The sequence below is a fragment of the Alexandromys fortis genome, unplaced genomic scaffold (assembly GCF_014885135.2).
Source record: "Alexandromys fortis isolate MF-2015 unplaced genomic scaffold, M_Fortis_MF-2015_v1.1 scaffold_163, whole genome shotgun sequence".
Lineage (NCBI taxonomy): Eukaryota > Metazoa > Chordata > Mammalia > Rodentia > Cricetidae > Alexandromys > Alexandromys fortis.
In genome coordinates, this window is record NW_026068085.1 from 1,094,236 (window position 1) to 1,120,066 (window position 25,831).

Sequence of the window (25,831 nt, forward strand, 5' to 3'; positions counted from 1 at the left end):
CTCTGTTATATTAATTCTTTTTTTTTTTAAACTTAAACAGCTGACAGTTTTATTTTCACATTTCACAATGGAAGTGAGCGCTGCACTTTTTCTAACTCCACTTCTCTCCTCTAAACTATTCTGTCAGGAAAGGGGAAGGCTTGCTTGTTGTGCAGCTAGAAAACATGTTCCCAGGCTCAGCACCGTGATCAACTGCTGAAACAGAATAAGAAATACAAAACCGAAAAAGAGCCTTTCCGTTTTTATCTGTCTGGCCGAGTCATGCCAGGCCGTGTGGGCACCATCATAGGGCGAGCAGGGGCCCTCATCATTTGAGGCCCGGGCATCATGGGCATGTGGCCACCCATGGGAGGCCTCATTCCAGGAGCAGGTCCCACGGGCATCATCCCAGGAGGAGGGGGACCCATCATCGGCATCATGGGAGGGCCTCCCATGTGGGGTGCAGGCATCATGCCAGGGCGAGGAGGACCCGGGAGACTAGGGGGAGGCGGGATCATGGCCCCTGCAGGAGGAACAGCAGAGAATGGAGCTGGAGGTATCTTTCCTTGTTGAAATGCAGCCGTTTTTTGTCAATCAGGCTCTGGGCCTGCTCTCCATCCATTTCTGATAGTAGTCTTTCACGTTCTCCTTGTGCTTCCAACCGCTGCAGTGCGTCTTTCTCACAGATGGAGAATCATGGGTAAGATACGTATCACAGTAGTCACAATAAAACTTAGGCATGTTGCTCCGCAGGCCATTGGCTACCCGCTTCCACGCTGCCGGGAAATGACCTATATTAATTCTTCTTATACCACATTTTTGCTACGATGCTAAGATTTGACTCTTAGTGATAGAATGCTTCGAATAAGCTTGGTTTGAACAAAATAGAAGTTTCCTTTATCATAAAGGCAGGCCTAATTTCATGACTCCACTATCATCAATAACCCAGATTTCAACTTTTATACTCTTAAATTCAGTATATGATATCTATATAAATATAAAAATCTGTATCTGGCACATTTTCATCATGTATGTGGCTTCAGTAAAGCCACATACTTCCTTCCACAGAAGGAAAAGGGAAAATGCCACTTAACAATTTTCCCAAGGGGCTGAGTAGGTGACTCAGCAGTTACCACCACATACCTCTCCTGTATAAGACCCAGTTATGCTTCCTAACACTGATGTCAGGTGGCTTAAGGTAACCCCAGTTTCCGGGGATCCAGCGTTCTTTCCTGATCTCTGTGTGAGCGCCACTCAACTACATACACTCTCACACAGACATAGACATGTAATTAAAATTAATTAAATCTTAATGTTTTCCTGATGTTAGGGTACCTCCCTGTGAGTGTTCATTAGTGAGGTCCTTCAGACCCCAAGATCAGACTAGGTTATTACCACACCCTTGGTTTTCAACCACAGGTATTGATAAGACTGTATAGGGTTGGAGAGATGGTGTGTAAGAGTATGTGTTGCTCTTGTAGGGGGCTCACGTTCAGTTTTCAGCACTTACATTTGGAAGCTCACAGCGACTTGTAACTTCAGTTCCAGCAGACATTCAATACCTCTGGCTTCCACAGGCACTTGCATATGAATGCATGATTAAAAGTAAAATAAATATTCACCAAATTAAAAATGTCTAAATCTTGAAGACACCATATACTTTGGCTGCAAGATAGAGAGGAATCAAAGTGACACTGCAATGGAAGTTCCTCTCTCCTGGCTAACCTTCACAGTACCAGGAGGTGCTACACAGGATCTTGGGTAAGAAAAATTGTCAACAGTCTCACATAGTTGTGAACCCTGCAAACTATGCTACTGGCCTGCCGGCAATGCGATGCTAGTTGGTGCCATGGTGGCATGACTATTATAAGGGTGTGATGGCTAGTGGTAATTGTTAACATGACAGAATGTAGAATTATCTGGAAAATAAGTCTCTGTGCATGCCTGTGTGGGATTATCTTGACATGGGATAACTCATTTCAACTGTGGGTGGGACCATTCCTTGGCCAGGGTATCCTAGACTGTAAGGTAGAGAAAGGGAACTGAACACTAACAAGTATACATTTATCTTTTTCTGTTTCCTGATTGTGGATGCAATGTGCCTTTGCTCACTGAGTCATCTTTCCGGCACATACTAAAAAGGAAACGTAACATCTTATGCATACTAATTAGTAACAAACCATCATTGCTTTACCAAATAGTAACAAGAAATGACTGCAAAATTCCAAGCATGAGAAAATTTGGCTAGCAAAATAGTGATGTTTTGTCCTTGCTGAATAAAGAAAAGAGCTTCCCTATTTATATTACATCAAATGCTTCAAGATGGCTTAAGATCTGAAAATCAATAATACTCCCAGAAGAGCACTGTGATGTAACTTCAGGTAGTAAGAAGGTTCTTGGATACCAAATAATATGAACCATATAATAGTAAAGTAGTTAACTTTAGTTATCTTTCCTGACAGAGCTCTTGATCTAAGGCAAGGTAATCAGGGCTCACAATTCTCAGTACATTTAAAAAAAAATTATTAGATTTTAAAAAATATCATCCCAAATTTCCACTCCCTCCCCCCTCCCATTCCCTCCACACACCCTCCCACCCTACCCCCATCACTTTGTGGAAGGTCCAAGGCCCTCCCTACTATATCTAGGCTGAGCACGGTATATCCAAAGAGAATAGGTTCCCAAAAAGCCAGTACATGTAGTAGAGATAAATCCTTGTTCCACTGCCAGTAGCCCCTCAGTCTGCCCCAGCCATGCAACTGTCAATCACATTCAGAGGGACTAGTTTGGTTCTATGCTTTTTCCTTCCCAGTCCAGCTGGAGTTGGTGAGCTCCCATTAGCTCAGGTAAACTGTTTCAGTGGATGAACCAACCCTTCATGGTCTTGACCTCTTGGCTCATATTCTCACTCCTTCTACTCTTCAACTGGACCATGGGAGCTCAAATGTGGGTTTCTGCCTGAAACAGACAAAGTTGCCTGACAAAATTGGGAGCATGGGGGGCGTGGAGGGGGAAAGAAAGAGTAGAAGGGGAAGAGAAGGGGAGAAGGGGAGGGTTGAGGAGAACTTGAGGGAATGGGATAGTTGAGATGGAGGAAGGACAGAGAGGAGAGCAAGGAGAGAGATATCTTGATTGAGGTAGCCATTATATAGGGTTAGCAGGAACCTGGCTCTACAGAAATTCCCAGGAATCCACAAGGATGACCCCACCTAAGACTCTCAGTACATTCTAACCCAGGATTCCATTGCAGGAATGGAAGCTGGCCAAAGAATGGAATCCCCACCTCCAGAATCACTTTTCGAGAACTGTGTTTTAGCAGAAGGCAGTCTGGGGCAGGATGAGAAATGCAGAAGTCCTGCTCCTTTTATGAAGCAAGTATCTTTCCTGGAGCTGGGGTAGAAGGAAGCCTTAGGGATTGGCTACAGTATCTGTTCAGTGCAGCTGTGCCAAGATGGGATGAGAGCAGAAAGCAGCGCCTTGATTCATACTTTTCTTCTATAGATGTTTATTCATCTGCTGTTTGCCCCTAAGACTACTTCCAGAGTCTTAACATTATTTCTATCAATATTATTATTACTATTATTAATTTTAATGGAGCTTTGTGTCAAAGGAGCATGTTGGAATGTGGTTCCAGAGGTGTAGTTTTGGAAATGTTGAATTTCATTTTATTTATAGTAAATATTTGTGACCTAGATTTGGTATTGAGAGCTCTTAAAAAGATTGTTAAACTGGGCAGTGATGGCACACACCCTCTAATCCCAGCACTTGGGAGGCAGATCTCTTAAGAGTTTGTGGCAAGCCTGGTCTACAAACACTAGATCCAGGACAGGCTTCAAACCTACAGAGAACCCTGTTTCAATCCCCCTCCCCCAAGAAGATTCTTTGTTATATTTTATATATTAGTATCATATGGTTGAAGTAGAGTTGGTGCTTGGAAGCCTAGACTGTGCTGTGTATTTTTATTAAAATTAGAATTAGTTTTTCATGCTTTCAGAACTCTCTATTGTCTCAAATAGGAATTGCAGTGCCAATATGAATAAAGACATAGAGAGCATATATAAGGATTCTTGTGGAGTCTTGTGATCACGAGACTGGCATAGTTTGGCTTATAATAGCTGCCTGATGAGGCACAACTGCTGACTCTCTTCACAAGCCAGCTCTTCTCCTTTCCCCGAACTCCAACTAGGGGTGGACACTCTGGAGCGGTTCTCCTCATTCTCACACTCCTCCTTTCATGTGGTGCCTTTCCCTGAGCCCGGGTGGGATGAGTGATGATTTTAACCATTAGAATTTTCTAAAGATGACAGAATATATGTGATTAACTACACATTACTGGGACAGTGAGATGACTCAGTGGGTAAAGGTGTTTGCCGCCAAGCCTGAAGCCCCGAGTTCAACCCCCGAGACTCCCATATATTGTCCTCTGACCTATACACTTGAGCCATTCCATGTGTGTGCCCATTGTGTACACACACAGTAAATGAATAAATAAATAGAAACAAATATACATTGTTATGTTAGAAAAACTATAACATTGATCTTGCAAGAAGACAATCTTCCTTGTGGACTCTGAGAAAGCGAGACCATTTGGGGAAGACTCAAGCGGCAGGACACTGACAGCAGCCTTTGACTAGGAGCTGGCAAGAAATGAGGCCATCTGTCCAGCAGCCTGTAAAGTGATCAGTATTGCCAAAACCACATGGCCTTGGAAGTGCATTCTTCCATATTTAAGCTTCAGTGAACCTTCAATACAGCCTTCTAATACCACAGCAAACAGTCCAGCTAAATGTGCTCAAGCAATTGATCTGCAGTGACTTTGACATAATGGATATGTTGTCTTAATTGGCTAAATTCTGGTATCAACATGCAACAATAAGTAACTAATGCAGATTTTTGTTCCTGAAATTAGTCATTATTTGTTACAATACCTATTGTTTTATTTGCAAGTATTTATGTATGCATGTGTATACACTACAGTGGACAGGTAGGAGTCAGAGGACACCTTACAGGACTTGCTTTTCTCCCTCCACTATGCATGGTACAGGGATCAAACTCAAGTTGTCAAGTTTGACAGCAAGGAAGCACTCTTACCTGGCACCAACCTTTTTTTAAAGAAGCATCTTGCTATGTATTCCACACTATCCTTGAAATCCCAGTCATTTTGCTTCAGCCAATGGGATGTTTGGATTATAGACATATAGCACAACACCCAGCTTCATAACAATATTTTAATTGGAGGATACTCAGAGTATTTAGACATTTCTGATCCTTGAAGAACATTTGCTATTTTACTAATGGTCCCTGTGGTGGTTTGAATGAGATTGGTCCCCATAGACTCATACATTTGAGTGGTTGGTCACACTTTGAATAATCCTAGCACATTCAGGTTTATAAAGGGAAACTTCATATTATACTAATGGCTTTCCAGGTCTTTATAATCTAATATCAGGCACTGATAGGAAGGACACAGTAAGTATAGATCATTGTATTTGGCTAGCAGGGTGGTAGAACACATTCCTCTGTGTGTGTGTGTGTGTGTGTGTGTGTGTGCATATGTCTCTTTCTGTGTGTGTGCAAGTACAATCAAAAAGAAAAATAGCATGCATTTGTTGTAGGACATTAGTTGAAGATGTGTTAAATTTGTTAATGCTATGGAACATTTGTCTGATGATGCAAAGATATTTTTTATCCTTTTATGTTGCATTTGTTTAACTCTGTGAAGCTGTATTAACTTGCTTGCTTATAACACCTGACTGGTCTAAAAAAGAACTGAATGGTCAATAGCAAGGCAGGAGAAAGGATAGATAGGGTTGCCAGGCAGAAAGAATAAACAGAAGGAGAAAAACAGGGATCTAAAAGCAAAAGAGGTCAAGGAGCAAGAAAAGAAGGGTCCAGCCACTCAGCCACACAGCTAGCCAGGGATCAAAGTGAAAGTAAGATTACAGAAGTAAGAAAAGTAAAAAAAGCCCAGAGGCAAAAGTAGATAGAATAATTTAAATTAAGAAAAGTTAGGTAGAAACAAATCAAGCTAAGGCTGGATATTCATAAATAAGAAAAGGCCTCCATAGATTCATTTGGGAACTGGGTGATGACCCCTACCCCCGCCAGAAGACTAAAAAGAGTAAAAAAAACAACAACAACAGCCATTGTAGATAATGAAGGATAGAGAAGATTAACTTTTGAATATAATTCTGAAATAAAAATGGTTTTCAGTTGGAAAAAAATAACTTTTTTTTTTTTTTTTGGCTTGAGCCGAAAGGAGCCACTTGGTGCAGGAGGTGAAAGCGTGAGAGAAAAGAGACTAAGGAGGACAACTATCACAAGAGTCACTGAAGTTAACAGTGCTGGGGAAGGCTTTCTTGTGGCTGTGATTAAGATAAAGTGGATGGGCCGGGCTGTGGTAGCCCACGCCTTTAATCCCAGCACTCAGGAGGCAGAGGCAGTCGGATCTCTGTGAGTTCGAGGCCAGCCTCGTCAACAAGAGCTAGTTCCAGGACAGGCTCTAAAAGCTACAGAGAAACCCTGTCTCGAAAAACCAAAAAAAAAAAAAAAAACTTTCTCTNAAAAAAAAAAAAAAAAAAAAAAAAAAAAAAAAAAAAAAAAAAGATGAAGTGGATGAGGAAGAAATTATACGAGAAGGGGGATGGGTCCAACCAGCAATTAAGATCTGTTTTTAGGCTTCAGTTACCAAATCAAATTGCAATTTTCAGATGACTTCCGGTGTGGGGGTGGGACTCCAATCAATGTAACATCCAAATATTATATAAGAAAAATATTTCCAAATATTTATTTTTCCTGTTGTCATAGATGCCTCCGTATTGAAGGAAAGAAAAAAACATAATTCAAAGGGAACACGAGATGGCAGCAGTTTTATCATATAAGAAGAAAGATTGGGAAAGAAAAACGTTTGCAATTATCTCTAAAATAAGAGCACAGAGCCTCTCGTTCTTTACAGTACAGTGCGTCACTGCGGTGATGGCTGCGCTCTGTGGCACATGTGCCAGTCCTCTGATTCTGAGAAAGCCTCCATCGCACGAGACTGTTTCCTAAAATAAAGCCGTCGCCGTTTTTCTGCCGATTACCGTGCGTCTGTGCTGTCTAACGCAGAAGAGTCCTGTATGCTACAGATTTGTTTTAAATGGTCCAGCATCATTTTTTCTGTCTCCTCCAGAGTTTCATCTTTCTTCATTTCCCATCTAAAAGAAAAATAATAAAATCAGTATTTCTATAACTTTCCACCAGTAATCATTATTTCAAGGCGTGTGTTGTGGTTTCCTGAAGTGCCACCTTCCTTATTTACTCTCTGCTGACCGCCTTTGGGGCAACAGTTCGTTGGCACCACTTTGGGAGTACTTCAGAGTGGGAGAAGAAAACAACATCTTACAGGATTGTGTCAAAGGGGGTTTCTGTATTTTCCGGGTTTAAAAATGCACGTAATACATTTCCTTCAGTGTAGAATGTGTAAAGGGCTACAACGTAGGGAGGTTTGCAGAAAAAAGACATCAACTAAATGCCTGAAGGGGCAGCAACCTCTTCCTAGACTGGGAATAATCAAGTTAATCCTCAAGAAAACAAAAATTAGCAAGCGTCCATAAACATCAGCTTGAATCCTTTCTGATCCTGGACAATTAGGCACTGTAGAGCAAAGTTTAAGAACCTAGACCTGTATAAATACATAACCTTATAATATTAAAATGATAGCTTAAGCATGCTCACTGCTTATTTCTTTGAAGACTAACACACACCAGCTTCCAACATGACAAGGCACTGTAACTAGACTTCCAACAGGGAGGGACTCTTTTTTATTCTTTTCTTCTTTCTTAAGTTTTTCTGCCATTTGTTGAGCTACTTTCCATTATGTAGTATTTTAAAGGGTATGCAAAGCCCAGGGCTGCTACATCCGGAAAGACCTGCTGTCAAAGGCTCTCTGTTGTCCCCCGGGCCGGCCACGCACAAGAGCGCTCCACTGAATGCCATTCCTCTGTGCTTCCGGAGTCAGAGCCACCAGTTAACAAACAGACATGCACAGTGCATGAGTGCAGGATGCAGCTTTCTGGTTTTGGAGTCCGCACTCTTTGGCCAGCGATGAGCAGTAATATGCATGTCAGAGGCAGGGGAAGCTCAGAGAGGAAGCGACTTTGGAGACACCCTTTACCTAGGCTTTTTCTCACCTTCTAGATCTTTATATCAGCAATCTTGTGTGAATCTAAAAAGTACCATATCTAGGGCCTCTTTATGCTCTCTACCTGATTCCTCATGGTTGTAATTAGAGCACCATCTATCCGGACTTTAAAACAACTTGAAGGTGAAATAATTTTCCCTACTATGTAGGGTAAAGAGGACAGTGACAGACCCTCACTTTGGCCCTGAAACCAGAGCCAAAAGGGTATAAAGGGTCACTGAAAGAAACACATCCTGGCCCTGAATCCCTGGCCAACTCAGCATGAAAACTAACCAGTCCCTGAACACAAAACCAACTAATCCCTGAGCATGAAAAGATCAGGGATTAAAATCTGACCAATTTTGAACCTAAAATCTCAACCTGGATAAACTCTGCCCTGTACCTGTTCAGTTTGGGGCTGCCTTTTCTCACCCTGGTGGAGGCAGCCACCTTCCAAGATTCCTCCCTCCCAGTGAATCTCTTGAATGAGGTGACTTTCTCTAGAGTTGAGTAGGGCAGAAGAGAAGCAACAACTTTTGCCTGAGCAGGTGCACAGTTGCTACATTTCTGCAGCAAAACTTCCTATCAGAGCAGAGCAGGGGCAGAGGGGAGTGCAGCGGAGGGAAACAGCTCTCCTGAGAGGAGAGGACCTGCTGCTGCATCCCTGTGGGGAATGCATCCCCACTGCTGCATCCCTGTGGGGGAATGCATCCCCACTGTTGCATCCCTGTGAGGAATCCACCCTCCACTGCTGCATCCTTGTGAGGAATGCATTCCCACTGCTGCATCCCTGTGGGGAATGCATTCCCCACTGTTGGATCCCTGTGAGGAATCCACCCCCACTGCTGCATCCCTGTGGGGAATCCACCCCCACTGCTGCATCCCTGTGAGGAATCCACCCCCATTGCTGCATCCCTGTGATGCTAAAAACTCACATCATATGAGAAAATACTACTAAAATCAATTGTTTGGGGTTTATAATTTATCCCACAAGACTACCTTGTACTTACTTTAATGGAAGTTAAGGTTTATATTGTTTATTTTGTTTATTAAATGCTTTGAGAATGCATCTTGTTAGTATCCCAAGCTGGTCTGGAACTTGCTATGCAGCCCAGGTTGATTTAGGACTCTTCTTTTAAAAATACATCCTTCTTTTTTCTTTTCTTCTTGGTTTTTTGAGACAGAGTTTTTCTGTGTTGCTTTGGAGCCTGTCCTGTAACTAGTTCTTGTAGACCAGGCTGGCCTCGAACTTACAGAGATCCACCTGCCTCTGTCTCCCAAGTGCTGTGATTAAAGGTGTGCGCCACCACTGCCTGCTAAAAATATGTCATAATTTATTTTACTCTATTAATGTTTTTCCTGTATATATTTCTGTTTGCCACATGTGTGTCTGGTCCCTGTGGAGGTCATAGGAGGGCATCAGATGCCCCAGAAAAGGAGTTACAGGTGGCTGTGAGCCACAGTGTGCATGCTGGGAACTGGACTCAGGGACTCCGCAGGTGCAGCTAGCGCTCTTAATGGCTGAGCCATCTTTCCAGGCCCTTTGGTTTAGAACTCTTGATTCTTTTGCCCCACTCTCCTCAGTGTTGGGATTAAAGGTGTGCGCCACCATGCCTCACATGGAATTTTAATGTTAAAGCATGTCTACTACCTATTTCATAAAGGTGTATTGGGATATTATTATTAAGTCTATAACACTGAACTCCACAATGAACAGATAAGTAATGGAAAAGTTATATAGCACTAGCTATAGGTTGTTTTGAACACTTTACATCCTCCTATTTAGTACTTTGATTCTCTGAATGAGAATGAGCCGAGGCACACAAAGCTACTTGCCCAAATAGTTTTGGATGTGAACTCTAGAAATTGGGTTGACATAGGGTATGCCAAATATGTCCATGATATTAAGACAATTTTATAGATACCATCAATTAATCTTCAAAATAACTGGGCCATGGGTAGCTGAGATGGCTCAGTGACCACAAAGCTTAGCAAGCTGAATCTGATTCTTAGGACCTACATAGTAGGAGGAGTGAATTGACCCCCGATTGTTAGCCTCTGACCTCCACACATACCATGTGACACCACACACACGCACACACATACACACATGCACACACACACACACATACAAACAGATACATAGACACACACAGATATACAATGCAATAAGAAAATATTTGGGACTCATGGTTCATCTCAATCATTGGCCACTTGCCTAGCCTATAGAACTTGGTTTCATTCCACATACCAAAAAAAAAAAAAACACCTTACACATTTTTATTTTCTGAAAAATGTATCCTGAATTGTTTTAGAAATTAAATAGAAGAGCTAAAGATCATACACTTTTATGGGTAATCCAAACATGGTTGCCTGTCCCCTCTACTTCAATATAAAAGTGCTAATAATGCTTGAGTCCAGCCTGGTCCAGTCTGGTCTGGTTGAGACTGATCTGGTCTGGTCCAGTCTGGTCTTGTCAAGAATGTCAACAGAATAAAATATGAAATATACACATAAATATTTTGATCATTTTCTCTACTTGTGAGGATTAAAAGCAGTCTCTCTTCTTCACTAAAATCTGTATAATTAATGTAATCTAAATGAATTATAGAAACCATGACAAGGATTTTTAAGCTTTATGACAATTATGGCACTTCACAGTATAATTGAGCTGTTAGTAATTAATGATATTAAACAAACTTATTTACCTACGAAAGCCCTTTTATTTCTGCTTTGTGTTTATTAAGAAGAAATCATTTTATATGAGGATAAGAAATAATGACAAATGGGAAACAGGCAATAAATTATATTTTCTATTTTATTCTTGTTAAACAAAAGTACTAGACACTTGAAATGTTTGTCAGAAGCATGCTACATTTCATGTTCATAACGTGCTAAGAGAAATTTATCTCTAACTACTAATACAAGGCAAAATAAAATCACTTTGTCAGAAGAATTACCAGGAGGGAAATGAATCTACCAATTTGTCAAATACCAATGTACAATACATTTCAAATCTTTATCTTTAGTTTCTCCTAATATAGTATATATCTGTGATAGAAGCAGTTCCCAGCAGAAATCAGAAGCTATTAGAACCAGTGCATTCTGATGCTCACAGAAAAGCTTTGTAGTAAACATGTGGTGACTCTATTTTGCTCCTCCTGACTTCATAGCCTGCCTCTAAATATTGCTAAATCCCCTCCCCGCCTACTATTGTTTAGGAAATTCAACATTACTTCCACTTTGCTGCACCTTATATACTGATGAGCAGTAGAATTCCATAAGACCCCACTGGTCTATATAAGTACCACTACCTTCTAGGAGAGGTCCCAGCCATATATCTCCTGGGGGTGGGTGGGATAGAGAAGCTTGAGCATCTTTGGCTATGGGTCCCTTTTCTATATAATACAGTAGAGACTACATAAAACCTTTACTGAGATATTCCACAGTGTGAGTAGTCAACCTGTGCATCAGTTCCATTCTGATTGATGTGCGTGTTGTAAGCCTTCACAAATCCTCCTTCATTTATCTAGTTACAGCAGGACCAGTAGTAGTGTCTGCTTGCCACTCCGAACATCCTAACATAATCTATTCCTTAGGGCTCTTGAAAGTATCAGACCCTGGGCTCAGTATTTTATATTCCTTTTCACTTTAATGGGCAATGGCTGGTTTATGTTTCTATGAACAGTTAAGGCATGGTAAATAAATGTTACACATCAGTGAATGGCTCTTCTGACGAGTGGTTTTGTGGAATCTTGTATTGAGGGAAGACTTCAGTGTGTTCGTGCCAATAGGGAGAGCTATGCCTGGTGATAATCATGTGGGTTTTTTTTATTATTTATTTGTTTGTTTGTTTGTTTGTTTTTTCGAGACAGGGTTTCTCTGTGTAGCTTTGGAGCCTGTCCTGGAACTAGCTCTGTAGACCAGGCTGGTCTCGAACTCACAGAGATCCACCTGCCTCTGCCTCCCAAGTGCTGGGATTAAAGGCATGCGCCACCACCGCCCGGCTTGCCTGGTGATAATCATGACATAGGTCGATGATAGCATCAATCCAAGTTATCAAAGATGCAAGTCCTGTAGCGTCGTTAGGGTAGAAAAGAGCAACCTACACCAGACAGACTAAGAGGAGCACAGTCTGGAGTGTGAGAAGTTCTCTGAGACATAGCCTTCTGCCCGAAGAAAATCAGCTAAAATCTGTAAAATCAATTGTGTCTCAAACATGAGCCTAACCCCTGAGATCACTCTGACTTTGAGTTTATGAGAAGCCTAGAACTTGCTAGCTGAGTCTCCTCAGGAGAGCTTCTGCACCTCTCTGTCTCAGTGTCTTATCTGTGAGACAGTCCCCAAAGAGTGTGAGTGGAACCCTGACTGCCACATGCACTTTCATCTGTGTCATCTGTGACTGATCCCACACAGCAGAGCTTACCAGCTGTGATGGAGACCACCAAGATCCCACATCCCACAAATCTGACAAGGAAGTTTGTCAGTCTCAGTTCTAGAAAGGCCATTGTAACTGAGGAAGACTGAGAAATGTGCAGGGTGTTTTCCTGACATGTGTTTAGTGGTTTCAGTGGGATCCAGGGAATAAGATAGAAAATGACTTTAGTGCATATCAATGGCGCACAATGAAATTATGTCCCAAAGTGTTCATAGTACCCCTGATGAGAAACATTTGTTCTGGAAGCTCCGACCACATTGAATAGTAATCAGAATATTAAAATAGTAGGAATCCTTCTCTATTTTCTCATTTTAATTGAAATTTCTTAAGTGTCTGATTCCTCATAATGCTGACGAGAGTTTAGCAGGCAGGGTGCAGCCTAAATTTGAACCTTAAAACATGTGAATTGGGGCAGAATGGAACTGGGCTGATTTTCCATCTATAAAATGGGAATTCACAGAAGTGCAGTGATGATGAAAGAGGAAATATGCATAGAACACATCCAGGCCTTGTTCCCAGCAAGCACCCAGTGCTGTCTTCAGATTTCTCTGCTCTTTTGTTAGCATAGCAAACAGGGACAAGTGCGACTCTAGAGGGTCTTCCTTTCCTCACAGATCAGCGGGAAGTGACTGCAGCTCTGGTCAAGAGACCCACGCCAGATCTGCTGTCACAGTGGTTCCCTTGTCTTTTCCATCATGTCATGGTCCTAGATGGCTGCGGTGACATCAGTCAGCCATGTTCAGAGGCAGGGAGAAGGAATGAATCTGTTTCATCTAATTAGAATTATATGATTTATGCCAGAAGATATTGAAGCCGGATTGTGGAACTGAATCCTGATTGTATCTCTTTCTAAATATGTGATACTAGCAAGTGTTTCGACCTTTTTGTGAATCAGATTGTCTCAATTTTAAAACAGGTGACACTGCCATTGGAAGGAGTAGGTGAGCTGCGAACGCCAAGTGCCCCATAAAATGTTACAACTAGTTTATCAGCTTCTACCTGAACTAAGTGGACGTTCAGTCTCTGTATCCACGCCCTTCCTACTGTTGCATGTCTTTCACATTGCTTTATCTGACAAATTCTCCCTCAAATACATAGGCAAGTGCGGTTCTACATATGGCAGTGGTCTCCCTCGGTACCGATACACATCGATCATGCTCTCATGCGTCCTTGTCTTCTGTGAAGGGAACGTTGGTGCTGATCCACTCTTTTTAGACCACACTGGCTGAAGTTGTTCTGTTTTTGATTATCCCTTTGTTGTATTTTTAGATACAATAAATTATAATATGGTATCTGATTATATTATGACATTTCTCCTGAAATACCAATAAAATTTTTTGATATAAAAGTGTAACTTGAAGTAAGCCTCCAGACCTAATGTGATTATTAAACATTTATATGACTCTTTGTATTTACAAAATGCTTTATAGTTACTTATTAGTTTATTATGCCATTAAAACATTAACCGTCTGGTCCAATTAATGGTTTGAAATCGTCTCACCAGTTGGTGACTGAGCAGTGAATGGCGAAGTCATATTGGATTTTATTCCTCTAGAACAAAAACCCTTTTGTACTTCTCCTCTGCATGGTATAGCAAGTAACCATTTTCTTTATTTTGATGTTCTATGTGCATGAGCCTCTCTCTGGGTCGCAGACATCGTCTCTCCTCCATCTGCTTCCATGTCTTCAGCTCCTGTCTCTTCATTGGTAGTTCATGTGCATTCTGAGATGTAATGAATCATTCCTTATCCTTATCCCCGAGTTCTCTAAATTCAGCTTCTTGATAATCATTTTTATTCCTACTTTAAATCTATTAATATTGTTTAGATAAAGAAATTTGTGTGTGTTTAGAAACCAACGGTGACATCACAGCCCTCAATCACCGCACAGGGTTGGCACCGTGCCTCTCCTTCACACCCAGTTCTGTGCACGCATCAGCCGCCATCAGCGCAGGCACAACATTCTTTGAAGACATCCTCACACCTATATATCTCTCATTGACCTCATCTCTAGTTCAGCAGTTCAAAACTTCAGAGATGTTCACATCTCAATCCCATGATCCCGAAGAACTGAACCATCAATGGGTACTACCCCTGCCTGGGAGGGTTGGAAGTCTCATGCTCTAGCCTGGTCACAATCTGTGTTGCTTCTTCTGCTTTTCTTCAAGGAGAGAATTGTCGTCTGTATTGCCCCTGCCTTAGGTTTTCTATGCTTATATGTCTTATTTTGTTCTCTGGCCATCTGAAATTCCTTTCCAGTCACCTCAATCCAGCTCATTATTCCACAGACTTTGTGTACAGTCTATCTTTCATAAAGTCCTTTCCAATTGTCTAATCCAGATTCAAATTCAGAGAATATTTGATTATGCACTTTAATGATCATAAAGTAGAAATATTACTTGGCTATCCATAATTCAGAGAAATTGCTCATGGATTCAGTTTTCTAAATTACGAGCCAAATTATGTTATTTCTTCTCCAAAACAAGCAAGCAGGCAGACAAACAAACACAAACTGCTCCTGTCCTCCACCATGATGCCTCCCACCACCTAAAAATGTTCAAATATGTTAGACTGGCTCAAAGAGCATATTTCCAACAACACAGTGTTCCACATACCACACTCTCCACACCTCAAACTCGCATAATAGCTGCTGGTTAGTCTCTGCCAGAACTGTGAATGTCATTACACTATATTTAGAGGAACTGAAATAGCCTGGAAGTTCTAGTAACACAATGAGTAGCACTTGGTATCTCAAATAAATATTACTTATTAATTATACAAATAATAAGATGCCAGCTTTTGAAATTCATCTTCCTTTCTTTAGTTTCTACATCAACACTTGTTTTACAAATCCTAAAATTTAATAATGTGCAAAAGCATCTCTCCGAAGACCCCCTCATCTATTAGGCACATCCACATTCTTCTAACAAAAAAGGCAGTTATGGCTGAAGAGATGGCTCAATGCTGACAAGTTCCTGTGTAGTCATAAGCATGGAACTTACAACCTAGCAAGCACATGACAAGTCAGCTGTCCACAGCACCTGAAACCTCAGTCTCAGAGGACTAGACACCTTCTTCTGACTCTTCATGTCCACAGGTATTGGTATCCTCACCATTGCATGTGCACACACACACACATACACACATGTATGCACACACACAATTGCACATCTGCACAAACACACAAACTGATAAAATATTATAAAAATATTTAATTATTTAATTTTATTTGACATATGATTAGCATTCTTCCCAATGGAAACATCTCTCACTGTGGCTAACAAAATCTCTAAATCACTAACGCTCAGAAAGATGGCTCTGTGGTTCAGAGGACTGGCTGTTCTTCCAGCACACCCCAGCTTGCTTTTCAGCACTAATATGGCAGCTCACAACCAACTTTAACTCCAGTTCGAGGGGATATGATGCCCTCTTGTGGCCTCTGAGCGCACTGAATGCATGTGGTACGTATACATACTTGTAAACAAAAACCTCATACATATACAATAGAAATTAAAAAATCTTTAAAAATGTTTAAGTCACATATTATACTAGAATAAAATAAAAAATTTCAATCTGTCTAAGTGAGCAGTAATAGTAAAAATATACTGTAGCATGTTTTTCTGAGAAAACTGAAATAAAAGGGCTTTATAAGTTAGCTGTTTTGTTGGGCTTTAGGCATAGGGCTTATGGTTGAATGGCCTGATTGGTTTATGGGTCTATTTAAAATAAATCACAAGAGCCATATTTCAGATAGAGTTTTAGTGAAAATAATTAATCTACCCAATCATCCAGAAAACACGCACTGAGCATGTGCTGAGCCCAGAATACTGTGCTAGGTAGGAAACTTAAGCCAGCGGGACTGGAGATGACTCTGTCCTTGGTTGTTTATATAGTCTGAGAATTTACCATATGGGCAAGGCTGAAATAATTATTCAAATTATTTCAAATAAAAATTTGAATATAATTTGAAAATTATATTCAAATAAAAATTCAAATACAGCCACAAAATCTCCTAACGATCTCCCCCAGTATTTCAGTGTAGGTATGAAGTGTCAGTGGTCATAAAAGGAGCTGGTGCTGTCTCCTCAGCCTTCACTTCCATGGTTGTCTGTGAGGAAGACATCATTTTAGTATCTCCTCCCTGACTTGTGAAGCAACCTGAAGGAGCTCCAGGGAAACATTTATGTCTTCCTTTTCTCAACATTAAGACAGAAAGCATTCTGAGATGTTTGAGTAGTGACGTCATTATTAAATTCTAGGGACACTGTAAGAGATAGCATTTGTGCTGTTCTTTGATGGCAGTCCTGTCAGGAAGTGACTGCATACCATTGAGTCCCAAAGGACAGACTTTAGGGAGGACACACGCAGATATAAAGATGTACTATGCTTGAGAAGATTAGTCTAAACAAGAGCAATCTACCTAACCCAGTTCACTATATATAGGATAGCTTAAACTGGCCCTGTTTACCCCACCAATCCAGTGCTGGGATCACAGCACCAGCTTGTGGTGTTGATGTTGCTCGCTAGGCAAGCACGCAGAAGGTGAGTCACACCATAGCAGCACGTTAGTATTTCTACCTCCCATTCCTCTCAGAACAACAGATCAGTCTCATGCATGCTTAAACATAAAACCTGTCCCCTGTCTAAAATGTTCTTCAGATAATGAGACTCTGCAATCACATTTGCCTATGGTTTAAATTCTAAGTTTCAAAAAAATGCATAGTTTTGTTCCATTCTCTTTGGTTAACATTTAGTCACAGAGAAATCAATAATCTTTTTATATAATGTGAAAAGAGTTGATTTATTGATCAGCCTTATCCTCACCAAAACATTTAAAAATGTCCTTATAGGCTATAATATTTAATACTTTAAAAGTCTTATTTTCTTCTGAACTTCATACCAAACCTGTAATAGTCCAATTCTATGGACTTTATATATCCTTAATTATGACTTTTGGTAGGGACTTTTAGGAATGACAGGTGAAAAATATTTCACCTTGATAAACGGTTGGCGGGAGGCTTTGTTAGAGTACATCACTGTGTAACTCCAGCCTAGCCTAAAGTTCACTAGATAGCCATGGCTGGCCTCATACTCATGGCCCTCCTTAGCCTCCACATTGTCAGATCACAAGAATATGCCACCACGTCTGAGATTCTTTCAACTTATTTATTAACAAGTTTCTTAAGGTGTGTTAGTTTAGGGGAATGTTTTATTGTTACAGAGAATTTTATGAAATGTAAAGGGCATAAAACATTTACAGAACACCATAAGAGCTCATCTCATCCTTGTCTTTGGCAATTATAACACACAGGCATTTCTTAATATAAACAGAGTGGGTTTCTAATGCTGCACAGTATTTTCACCTAACTGAATAGTTTAATATCCAGAAGACAAAGATTGCCTGTTTATCTTATGCATGATCTGTTAACATGGAATACACACACACAAACATACACACACATATACACACAAACACACTTCCTGGAATTCTACATATGTATACATATAAAATACAGAACTAAATGTAATAGATCTAAATGCATACAATACAGAGAATCAAATAGAGATATTCTTACTAAAATCCACCTTCAATACAAAAGAACAGTTACACTTGCCAGTGTGAAAAAGCAATATCTTTGCTTCAGCCAAGATTTTGTTACATGATTACGGTAACTAGCTAAATATCCATTTATGTAGCTATTTCTTCAACAACTCAAATGAATTTCCTTTTGCAAGATGGTTGGTTTCTTTAGTTACGACTAATGCACTAAAAGGAATCTTTCTCAAGCACAGGGACAAGCAGCCTTTAATTAATTTGAATTTATAGCCTTTGGAGACATCTGCAGCACAGCTCAACTGCCCAAGCAATTTATTTTAATTAATGTGATTTGTTCTATATATTTAATAGGAGAGTTATGTGTCAATAAATGGGGCAAGTAAGAAAGCTAACTGCAATGTTTTAAATAGTTATGGCTCAAAAAATAACATAAATGGGGACATAGCTGTCAGTGGTAATGGGACCTGAACTTTTCTGTTAATAGTAAATCATTCACCTCTCCACAGAAACTTCGTTCCCAATGCTAGACTTTTAGTCAGAGGACCAAGGTCACACTACCTGGCCAGCATTTAGTGCTGAAGTAGAACATTCTTTTTTTATTAAGATATGAGTGACATCTACTATAACCATAGTGCTGTTTATTCACAAGTCTATATAATGTAATGTGTCACAGTAAGTCATTTTTACCCTTTAGGATGGTATTTCTGGAACTTTTATAGTATATAACTGTGTGGCACTCATTTCATACTGTGGGACTGTAGAGAGAATGTGTGCTGGTGACAGGGGACAGTCATGTCAAGGACCTCACAGTGTCAGGCTTGGAGTGCAGAGATGTCCATACTTTCTTCATCCAGATATTCAGTCTGAGGACTGCTCCCCCACAGAGACTGGTGAATGCAGATTATCCAGTCCTGGCCCTCTAACGGAGCTGTAAACTATAACTCCTGTCTCCTTGTTTATCTGCCACCCAATCCAGCTGTATGCCACAACCCTGTCTCTCTGTTCAACTTTACATAACAAACATGTCTAACTTCTGGGGTGCCGTGGCCTCTCCATTAGAGAGCTTTTCTGAGAGTCCATGTGTCCATCTGTCTGTCTTCTCTTCTTCAGCCCCAGTCAGGTCCAACCCTTGGGCTGTGTTGAAAGCGGCAGCATAAGCTGTTACACTGAATGGTCATAGACAATGGAAAACAGTGAAATTTAGGATGTGATATGTTACACTGAATGGTCATAGACAATGGAAAACAGTAGAATTTGGGATGTGATATGATAAAATAGCAACACCCTTTTTCATCTAAAAACTATCCAGACACCCAACCCCCGCAATTGATCAACCCTGTAAGCTACAAGGCCCACTTTTTCCCCAAACCCACCCATCCCCCCCCCCCAGCCTCAAAGGAACTGTGATGCACAGGCTGCAATTGCACACATCAGACCAAGAGGTGAGTGAGCAGCCAGCCAGCTGGGTACCCCACTCTCTAGGCCCTTGGTACTGGGGCAAAACCCTGGCCCCTCCCCCACCGGCATCAGCCTGTCTCAAACAAAGAAACAAACAAGACCAAGCACCTAGATTTACAAATACTCCAAGACCCATATAAGTACTTTATAAATTATAGCTCTACTAGGTTTGTTATTCTGGTTTTCTTTTTGCAGTCTTTCCTGGTTCCTTTAAATTGACTGAGACTATGAGATGCCAATGCGAATGTGTGGGATGGATGCAGGTATGTGATGAGACAACACATTTAAAGTAGAGGAACCTCACTGCACCACAGGCTCCTTGGAACCAACGACATGGCCACGCACCTCAGTCTACTTAAATACTGAGGCTCTTGTCGGGGAAGAGGGTGACCTAAAAGTGCCATTTATTGGAGAAATTCACTACAGAGACAAGAGAAAAGAAATACATATTAAAACAGATGGAATTAATTTATAGAACTAAAATATATTAAGAGTATAAAAAAAAACTTGGAGAGCTATTGCTGCATTTTCCTTCATTTTACAATCAAGTGTCCAGAGATAATTTTACTTATAAAGGTCTCAGGTTATTCTGACTTGAACTCAAAACCCTTTATCCTTTTCCTGAAGTTCTTTATAGCTGTGGGGTGCTATGTACTATGATACACTGATCCTATGGTTCAGGATCAGGGCAACTGTTTTTGCTAAATATCTAGAAAACACACCAGATAGGCAGATTTCAAAAGAGGACAACTGGTTGGCTGGAGGATGACTGAAGAAAATGCTCCTAAGCCCACATAGCTGTTCTCTGTTAGAATCAAGCACACCACTAAGCCGCATGTATCATTTCATACAAGTTGAATCGCTTAGCTGGTTAATTCTGGCTTAATATCTCTCATCAGTTATAGAGAAAATGAGTCACATTTTGCTCCAGAGCCCTTCCAGACAAAATGAGTGGAGGTTATCTGGGCAAGAAGATATATAAAAAAGTTAAGATAAATGATTACTTCTAAAACCTATTGTGATTTGTTAATATTCTTGGCTTTTAACTTCTATGGACCTATTACTTAAGATCTGCTTTTCAGTACTCAAATGCAATGGTGCTTGATAAAAGTGCATAAAACTTTAGAGTCATGTCAGACTTTCATGTCACTCACTTCATTGACTTTTACTAAGAGACTTAAACTTGCCTGGGTCTTGGGGTTTTACCTACAAATATGGAAGGTAATATGTCATTTTTAAGGTCATCATAAACAGCACGTTAATTTAGGAAAGGCTTTGGCACTGTGTTTTGCATATGGTTCCATTATATTTTTGCTCCTTGTTTTTGAAATACAGTTATTATATATAAATAATACTAAAATAAAATTCAATTCTAAAATGATATATAGGAAAATATCATTCTGCCTATAAAGATAGATTAAACAAGCATAAAAATAGCAGCAATTTATGTGTCATACTCCTTAATTACCAGAGCAAATATCGCAGGGGATGGGAGATATCTTACCAGCTTCTCAGGACCTTGGTTTAACATTTTTCATAGTGTTCCAGGTATAATTGTTGTACTATTGGAATGGTAATAATGGGAATAGCTGTGGGGTCTGAAGCTTCAGCTCAGAAAATTCAAATGAAGGACAACACTCATCTGTGACATCTTAATTTAAACATCTAGTGGACAGTGCCACGTATCTGAAGGACTCTCAGGTAACATGATCTGCAGGTCTTTTGTGTGCTTTGTGCTTCTTCACAGAATGGCCATCTCGTAAGATTTCTTCTACAATAGCTTGTGGTTCCAACAACAGAGCCTCAGTTCGAGAATGACACATTGCCTCCTATGGTCTACCCTTGGCATGAGCTTGGCATTACTTATTGATATATAAAAATTACAAAGAAGTCATAAGCTCCAGATCCAAGAAGAGAAAAATTGGATGCATCATTTGTCTGGGGGAGTGGCAGGGCTCTGCCACACAGTGTGGTGGGAAGACTTGAGCAGGCCTCAGAGCCGTTTCCTGGATGTGCTCACAAACTGGCCTGAAACCATCCCAGCTGGTTTTCATTATGAGCCTTCAGGTTTTAATAATTTATCACTTTCACTCTGAGAGCACAACATCATATATTAAAAAAAGACAGTAAACAAAACAGAGCGAAACTAACACTTTAGCCAATGGAAATCCAAGTGTGGTAAAAATCCATGAAGGTAACATAAGGTTCAAGGTAAATTGAGATCCAGAATATTCTGCTTACATGCTTCCCTTGTTTCTAATTTAATAAATATTTCCCAGCATGGAGCTTGCAAATCAAAGTGTATTTAAAATGCTTACTTATTCCCTTTTGGGTTCTGTGTCAATTGTGTACATTTCATAAATATAAACATAAGACATATTTGCTAAGGAATTACATTTGTTGATGTGGCAGCCTTATGGCTCAAAGTATAAAAAATTCATACCTTGTCAATTATGAATTGAATTTTTCCTATTTGTATAGAATATGGAACTTGTTTGAGAACTAGCTAAAAATGTACGTGATACTATTTCAGATGTATTAGTGGAAAACCCATCACTGTTATCCAGCTTTAAGAGCTGAACAACATACGAAAACTGTGATGCTTTTTATTTAAAAGTCAGTCTCCTGCTCATTTATTCAGCCCTTTTCCCTCACTACCTCCATTTGCCAACCCTATATGTCCATCCCTTTGATTTACCCTTTAGTTGAATGAGTGAGATAATACAAAGACTGCATGGACATACTTCCATAGTTTAGAGTTTTTAGATGTAAATATTTCTTTCCTTTCTTTGTACTGACAGCTCCCAGAAATATCACCTTGAATGCCCTCTTTCTATTTCATTACCATATTATGGATGAACACATCATTGGGATAGTATTTATTTTGACAGGTAAAGCAAAATTAGACTTGTTCCCAAAAGCTCAAAAGCTATGCTGTGATTCCAGCCTTCTTTGTGAGGCATGTTCCAGTAGCATGTTTGCCACAGATGTGTGAGCACTAACCTATGGCCTAATTCACATGGTTGTGTTTTCCCCAAATAAGACCCATCAACTTAATTAGACACCAGCTATATACTGAATGTTCCCAATTATCTCCCCTATTACTTTTCATACTCTAAAATTCTATCATTTTCCAGAAAATAAATTATTTTTGACATGCTTTTGTCTCATTATTTTCATATATCTCTCTGTAACCTGATTTTCTCTTCAAGTGCTTATGTCAACATCTGTCATCACAACTTAAGGTGTGATTATGTCTAATAATGTTTCATTTTATGGTAAGTATAAACAGAGAATTCTAGCTGAGCATTCTAAAGTTTTTGGTGCCAGAGAAGCTCAAGTACCATGTTGCTAAAGCTTATACTCCCAAGAGAAAAGCTAATGAAATTCCTTGCTATCATTGAAGAAGGTCTTGCTACTCAGACAGCTTTCATGCAACTGTCACAGTCTGCAGATTCTACTTTACTCCCCTCCTCTGAGCTCTCCTTCTAATTTAAACTCACACTTTAAATATAACAGCCATATATGTATACTGTGTGTGTGTGTGTGTGTGTGTGTGTGTGTGTATCTGTATGCTCGTTTGGAAATGAAGTCCAGGATCTCATTCATGGTAAATCTATGTTCCAACTCTGAACTACATTTAACCATGCAAATTTAAGGTTGACTAACAATTGCAATTTAAGAAAACTAAAAAGCAAGACATGATATCACATACGTATTTTTAACATTTCAAAGCTTACAACATGCTGTAGGAATTCCTACTGCCAGTAGCCTTTAAGTTATGCGTCCACATAAGCATGGCTTCTTATACTATGTACACCAATGTAAAGCATGTGTCTGGCCTCTTTTCCAGCTGTGGGATTCAGTTGTTATTCCCCATTCCAGCAGAGACTTGTGATCTTTGAGTCTACCCCTAAATAAATAGCCCTCTATTATACTCAGTTCTGAGCTAGTGTGGGATTTCTTTTAAGCATCCTTCTTCTTCTGGCACCCATGTTGATCCAGACTCCACACCTATCAGGTAGATCAGCTTAAAGGCCTAGATCCATAGACCAGAAAGACTCCCACCCCCATCCACTTAGCTTGCTTTTACCCAAGTGGGTTTTTTTTTTTGTAGAACCCCCACCACAGAAGAGCTTACTCTGTGTGGTAACTTGGAAATTTCCCAAGCACACGTATGCCCCCCCCGCCCCCACTGCTACGTTTTCTGCCATAGTTCTCTGCCGCATGGTGACTTGCACAGCTTCCAGTTTGTGCTCCCTGCCTATGAGTTCCAGGCTTTTTGTTCAATGTACAGAATTGATTTAATTGCTTTTAATTTGTCAAGCAAAGCATATTTCTCAGTATTTAGCCAGCATCTAAGTGAGAAAGCCAAAATGGCTCAGGACTGTTTGTGGCACCAGGTTGTGCCACTAAGTTGTGACTCTGCAACCACAACACCTGCTGGACAATAAAGATTATTACACCTAAAACAATTTACTGGACCTCATACCAGGTAAATCGTTTCTTAATTAATAAATCAATAATCTTGAAAGTTATATAATTGTGGACAACATTACCATTGAAACTTTTGGTAACTTTTTTGCTAATACTATGGATTGTATTCTGCAAGGCTGATATGGTTATTGTGATACATCCATTTACTGGATATTGGGACTCAGGTTTTTTCCTAATATTATATTCTTGAGAAAATGGTTTGATAACAGAGCCAAGAATGAGGAGTGTTTAGAAATGCTACAGTCTCTACAGACTAATAACGAACAGCTAGCTGACAGGATTAATACCATCAAAAATCAAAAGTTACCTGAAAAAATTAAAACTATTGAAAAGGGTAACATTAATTTGACAGACAAAATTAGATCCATGTCAAAGGGTACTGGGAAATTAACCAAAAGAATTCATACTGTTGAATGTGACAATCAAAATCTATTAAAAAGTTATGATAGGTTAGCAGACAGAGTATCTCTCTAGGAAGGCAGTTTACACACTATCCAAATAACGTCCAAGGATGAGATGTTATCTTTAAAGGAAAAACTCCATACCTTGGAATCACATGTGCAGAATGAGGTCCAGGAGCTAGGTGCCTCAATGAAATTACTAAACATATATACAGGCCAGAAGATTCAGGTTTTACAAAAAAAAAAAAACAGTAGTAAAAAGATTTGAAACAATTGAGGAAATTATTGGAGCTGATGAGGAGGAAAAGAAGGCACAAGGACAGGATTCAACATCGCCAGTAACTGTCAGAGATGACTTACACAGGGTTTTAGCTTCCTACCCTATAATCTACTCTGACAAAGCATCAAATTCTAAAGGCCCCAAAAGATCCAAAGAAGGTAGATGGATACCTATAGGAATGAATGCTCAAAATAAATTGTAGGGATAAGTCCCACCCCTTAGGGAGCATGTTCGCCAGGCTAAAGTTTGCCTATAAATTTGGCGAGTGTGCTCCCAGCCCTCGCTTCTGCTTTCCTGGTCTCCGCGGGAACAGTGGTTCTGTAAGTCTATTCCTCCATTAAAGCTGTCTATATTTTGACAATCTGTATGCATTCGCTTACGCCGGTACATTTTGGAGTCCAACGTCGGGCTATTTTGCCCCCGACTCAAGCGCATAGCCTGCTAGCTAACACAGCATGCTCCCGGGGGTTGTTTTCTTAGTTCGTGACTCGGGCCCCAGGGCTGAGTCCGAGAGATACACTCGGCCTTCAGGCCCATAATATCCAGAGAAGCAGGCGGATCTCTGTGAGTTTGAGGCCGGCCAAGCGGTGGAGGCATACGCCTTTAATCCCAGCACTCGGGAGGCAGAGACAAGCGGATCTCTGTGAGTTCGAGGCCAACCTGGTCGACAAGAGCTAGTTCCAAGACAGGCTCCAAAACCACAGAGACCACCACCGGCAGGAACCAGTCGTTGCAGGTAAGAGAAAAAATTTTCTTTTATAATTAAAATGTCTGAACACGTTATCATTCAAGAATTTAACAGTTTTTTTTAATTGTACCATGTGGGAGATTTTACAAGAGGTGTCTATCACCCCACCTCTATGGATCTTTCTGGGATTCGTAGTTTTCCTTGGCACTATATGGTTTGATAATAGAAATATGATAAAGTCTTTACGAGCAGAGGTTGCACGCTTAAAAACAATTGAGAATGACAACAATCTTCTCAAGAATCAGTTTGAAGTTCTCCAGGAGGAGAACAGATCTTTGTTTAACATGACTCGATCAACTGAGGAAAATTTAAA

The 25,831-nt window shown here is 40.2% G+C and overlaps 1 protein-coding gene across 2 annotated transcripts in view; it reads right to left on the reverse strand.

The window, feature by feature from the left end:
• Positions 1 to 6,765: 6,765 nt before the first annotated feature.
• Kiaa0825 (KIAA0825 ortholog) overlaps positions 6,766 to 25,831 on the reverse strand; it is a 414,990-nt gene continuing 395,924 nt past the window's right edge. Inside the window, exon 21 of one of the 2 annotated variants that reach the window (XM_050122178.1) lies at positions 6,766 to 7,175. In XM_050122178.1, coding sequence (XP_049978135.1) covers positions 7,058 to 7,175 — 118 coding nt within the window. In that variant the 3' untranslated portion in view covers positions 6,766 to 7,057. The remainder of the gene's footprint in view (positions 7,176 to 25,831) is intronic. The other variant, XM_050122180.1, reaches the window with a different exon arrangement.